At 40.9% G+C, this 4,742-nt stretch overlaps 1 protein-coding gene across 1 annotated transcript in view; it reads left to right on the top strand.

The window, feature by feature from the left end:
• LOC106524673 (xenotropic and polytropic retrovirus receptor 1 homolog) overlaps nt 1-4,742 on the top strand; it is a gene marked incomplete in the record, with an annotated part of 79,454 nt that overhangs the window by 34,318 nt on the left and 40,394 nt on the right. The window contains 1 exon segment of the mRNA XM_014018574.1: nt 4,622-4,673. Within this exon segment, the coding sequence (XP_013874028.1) occupies nt 4,622-4,673 (52 nt within the window).

Below are 4,742 nucleotides of genomic sequence, written 5' to 3'. Positions count from 1 at the left end.
TTTGTCCTATTCACTTAAAGAAAATAAAAACACTTTAAAATGATTTTCTTCTTATAAGTGTAAAAAATAAAATCAAAGACAAAGAAAAAACAATAAAAAGTTTTTTTTTCACCAGGGTTACCCCTACAGCTCTACTTCCTGTTACAAACGTAAACAAAGCTCCTCTGTGCCTCAGGACGACCCGTGTCAGTTTTTAATAACAGTAGAGACGTCGTTACTCCTCAGTTGAGCTGCAGCCTGCAGATGAAGCAATACGTGCTTTTTATTTTTATTTTAATTTTTTGTGAAGCAACATCTGCTGTTTGCCTCCTTTTTCATCTGTTAAGAGAGCGAGGAGGAAAAGTTCTGCACGGTGCAGCGCAGCTGGAGCGCTGCTGTCCCACCAGGTGAATGAAAGTCAGCAGACATGAGCACACAGGTCAGTTTTCTACAATCAGAATAAGATGATCAGATTAAGTGTTTACATGAACCTCATTCAGATTATCAATCAGAATAACCCACCCTTTTCATTTGGATTAAAAATYCATTYGGATCGAGCTCAATCAGATCAGAATAATCTGAACAAGCTGTTTACATGACGCATTTTTATTCCGAACGGTTGTTTAATCCGATTACTTTTGTCCACCATGTAAACGTAGCTAATGACAGACAACAAATATTACATTTATAGTATTACAACTAAAACTGTTTTTGATGCCGCCACCGCAGTTTGTCCTTCATGAGCCTTCGTAGACAAGATGGTGGTGAAAGATGGCGGCTGCCTGTAGTGGCGACCCGCGACCATGGAGATATAAACAACTTTTTATAAGCTTTTTGTATTTTTTTAACCACTTCAGTAGAAAGCAGTACTAAATATCTGAATATTAGTATCTTAGCTTCATCATCAGTCTTTCTTTACATAGACAAGAAAGAAGACGAAAGAAAGGAAAAAAGAAGGAAAGGAAAGACAAGTTACAATGTAATGGAAAAAAGTGAAAGAAAGAATTGATGATATGTGAGATATAAGTCAAGAAAACAATACAATCCATCCAACATCTGTCTGCACACCTGCAAAGAATTAAGGTTACAAAACTTAGCAAAAGCATACATATATACATTCAGACAGATAAACACCCACCTGTATATACCTGGTGATCATTCAGAACCTCTCGGATCTGAACACCTGTCCGCGTGCGGTTGTGAGCAAGCTTAAATTTACAGGATTTCTCCAACAGACTGTATAATAGTGACTGTGGGGGAGTCTCAGARCCGACCCCCAAGGCACGAGGCAGACATAAGGGGAGGCCAGAGTCAACGACCCCAGGAGGAACCCCAAGCACCGGACCCCCGGGTACACCTACCTGAGGAGAGCCACACACCCACCCCCAGGTCAAACCATAGGGGAGACCCAGGAGAACCCCACCAGTGACCACACGCAGCAGCCCCACAGCAACRAGCACGCAGGCCCCCGCTGGCCCCCGCTGCGCTAGGGCAAGCACGGGCATGGGCACAGAGGACCCAAGCCCCGACATGCAGCCACCAGGCTGAGCCAGCGCACACCCGAGCACCCAGACCCAGACCCCAAGAGCCATCCACGTGCCGTTGGGCAAGGCACCCCCACCAGAGGGCGGTATGGGATGGGGGCGACAAACGAACCAGGGGAGGGGGAAGTCCACGTCCCAAACTGACACATACCCATGCAGACACAAACACAATCATACAATATACTGTATATTATTTTCACATCATTGATGTAACTTCAGATTTTGTGGGTTGTAACATGGCCTTTGGCCTGTTTGTAACAAAAACATGTTGGACCATTCTAACTGTCTGCCCACTGCACACTGACAGTATTATAGTCCTCTGGTTTTCTGAAACAGTAACTGGCTGTTCTGCTAGTTGTCCTTTAGACTGGAGCCAATAAAAGAGGGTGACTGTTTCATTGTCCTCCAAGTACCAACTAACAGTCAATGACTGTCATCTACTTGTTCTCTACAGCAGGAAAAAGCTGCTGAATGCACTCCACTCCACTCACTAACTGTACATTCACTGCTAGTAATGCAAACAACTGAACAACTAGGAACGTGCGATATGGCAAAAAATTCATATCACGATATACATTATGATGGGTGGTGGTAACGATATATGTCACGATATAAAACTTATAATAGAAAATAAATAAATCACACGTTAATTGAGTGGAATAAATATGTATAGGTAAAAAAATTTGGACTTTAAAATCTCCTTTTTTAAGGGACACTTTAAAGTCTCCCATAAAAATTAAATTTAAGGGAGATCTACCTGGTTAAATCATATGTATGTATATATATATATATATATATATATATATATAAAAAACACACACACACAATAACTTTAATGTAACAGATATATCCTGCTATGACTGCAGGAGAAACGAGGTCCAGACTCAGCGAGCTTTTGAGTCCTGGAGCACTACCTCACTGACTCACCCGCACTGACTGTCGCCTCGCTGCGTCACCATGTGCTGCAGCGCACACTCCTCCTGCAGCAGGCACTGTGGTCGGTCGGCATCCGACCGGAGCACGCTCCATCACATAAACATGTACAGCTCGACGTTCATTTTCACACACCTGAACCAGGTCCTGATAAGTTATGTTTTTTTCCTCCTCTTCATTTGCGCTCTCAGTCACGCTGCTTCCCACTTCCTCTGTTTTGACTCCAGCTGGTTACGTCATCAAAAACAATTGTGCGGTTGGCCGGTAGACTATAGATCTCTATCATTCATAGGACAAATTTATATCGTTTCTACTGTATATCGTTTATATCGCCATTCCTATAAACAACTTACGATTAATTATYGAATAATGATTTATTAGATTAAAATTAGATTAATTGAAAACATCAGTTTAAACCTTATTACAGTGTAGTTTTTGTCTTCATCCAGTAGAGGGCGTTGCTGCTCTCAGCCTGGCCTTGCTCTACCTTGGCCCTGTTGAGCTGAGCAGAGAGCCGCCTCGCTGTGGGCAGCGTCATAATTAAACGTGCAAATGTTATTTAGTTTTATTTGTGACACAACACTAATAATGGACTGCACCAAACTGGAAGGAAAATTACCAAAGGCTGTACTGGACCATCCAGCAGTATGACACTGATAGAGCAGGGCGACAGAGAACGGTAAGCTAACTGTGGCTAAAGTTAGCTTCTTCTTSTTGAGTTTGACTCGTGTGAAAGAAAAACAAACAAAAAATAATAAAAGTTATAGTCGCTACAAGTTACAGTCACTACAAATAATTAACTTAAAGTTAATCTCATCTGTATGATGTAATCTGGCCAGTGAACAAATCAAATGAACAGTAGCTGAGGTCAAATCATGCCGAGCAGCCAAGCCCATATAGTCTAGCTAGCAGGAGGGGGGTGGAGGGGTGGGCGTCCCATGCACCGCACCCGAAAGATATATTTTTTAACCTAACTTTTTTACTCCTTAAGGTGTTTAGTAAATGGATTGTGTTGGCCCCAGAGCAAATTGTTGTCCCATATATGTTTTTATTGACCATCTTTAATGGCCGACCTGGATTTTCCGTTGTGAATAATGAAAACTTTAAATCAACATAGCTCCTAAACTATACATGTGACAGACACCATTCACCCCATTTTATTTTTGTCTTTTCGTGGGTAATTGGTTAAAAAAGAGATTCCTATGATTATATCATGTTTGATGCATAATAGCTGGAGTAAACACTAAAAAAATGCTAAAATTAGCCTAAACTGAATCGCAGGAACTTCTCCCCTGTACACACTATTGATATTTTTTTCAAAGCTTTGCATATTTATAATCTTCAACACGCATAGTAAACACAAGTTGTTGATATCCACTTGAAATGTTGTCACGTGTGTGTTTATTGTGCCATTTTGTTTGCCGACCTGGATTTCCACAAATGCAAAAAAGAGAATGTAAAATCAACGTAGCTCTTAAACTATACATCCAACTTAATATGGAGTTAATACCAACTTAATATGTTAATATGGAACCACAGGGAATGTAAACAAACAATTGTCAGTACTCATTTGTACTCTCACATCTTTCAGGCATATTTTATGTTTATAGTTTGTCTTTGAGTTACAACAAACCTTATGACCCCAGTTTAGCTCCATGCACACACACATTGACAAAGGCAAACGTTATTGCCTACCTTCCATCATTTGGTGACGGCTAATTGAAAACAGGATATATAAAACACAGCCAATACAACAGAAAAGAGTTTTGCTTTAAAAACTTGGTGGAAATCAACACAGAAAACACTTGGGGCTGCTGTGAGTGGTTAAGGGTGTCTTTCCTCTAACGAAAGAGTTGGCAGTTTGATTCCCCACTATTCCTTCACATGTTGAAGTGTCTCTGGGCAAGACACTGAACCCCCACTGCCTCTGATGTGTGTCTCAGCAGTGTATGAGTGTGATTTAAAGCACTGACTCTTCTCTATAGATTGATTCACCTGTATTAGTTTTGTAGTGAGATCGAATAAAATGAATGTGTAAATAAAGACACATATTGTAGTGTGACGTGCTTTGAGGAGGTTGGGTAGAAAAGTGCTAAATACAGTAAGTACAGTCCATTTACCATTTGAGTATTTAATATTAAGATTTCCTCCATTTGTGTCTGCAGGCTTTCAAGGAGATGTTATATGCTGCACAGGACCAAGCACCATCTGTTGAAGGTTACACACACACACACACACACACACACACACACACACACACACACACACACACACACACACACACAC

This window comes from Austrofundulus limnaeus, unplaced genomic scaffold (assembly GCF_001266775.1).
Source record: "Austrofundulus limnaeus strain Quisiro unplaced genomic scaffold, Austrofundulus_limnaeus-1.0 Scaffold195, whole genome shotgun sequence".
Lineage (NCBI taxonomy): Eukaryota > Metazoa > Chordata > Actinopteri > Cyprinodontiformes > Rivulidae > Austrofundulus > Austrofundulus limnaeus.
Note: the sequence above shows the minus strand (reverse complement) of the source record. Positions and strands in the feature narration are given on the sequence as shown.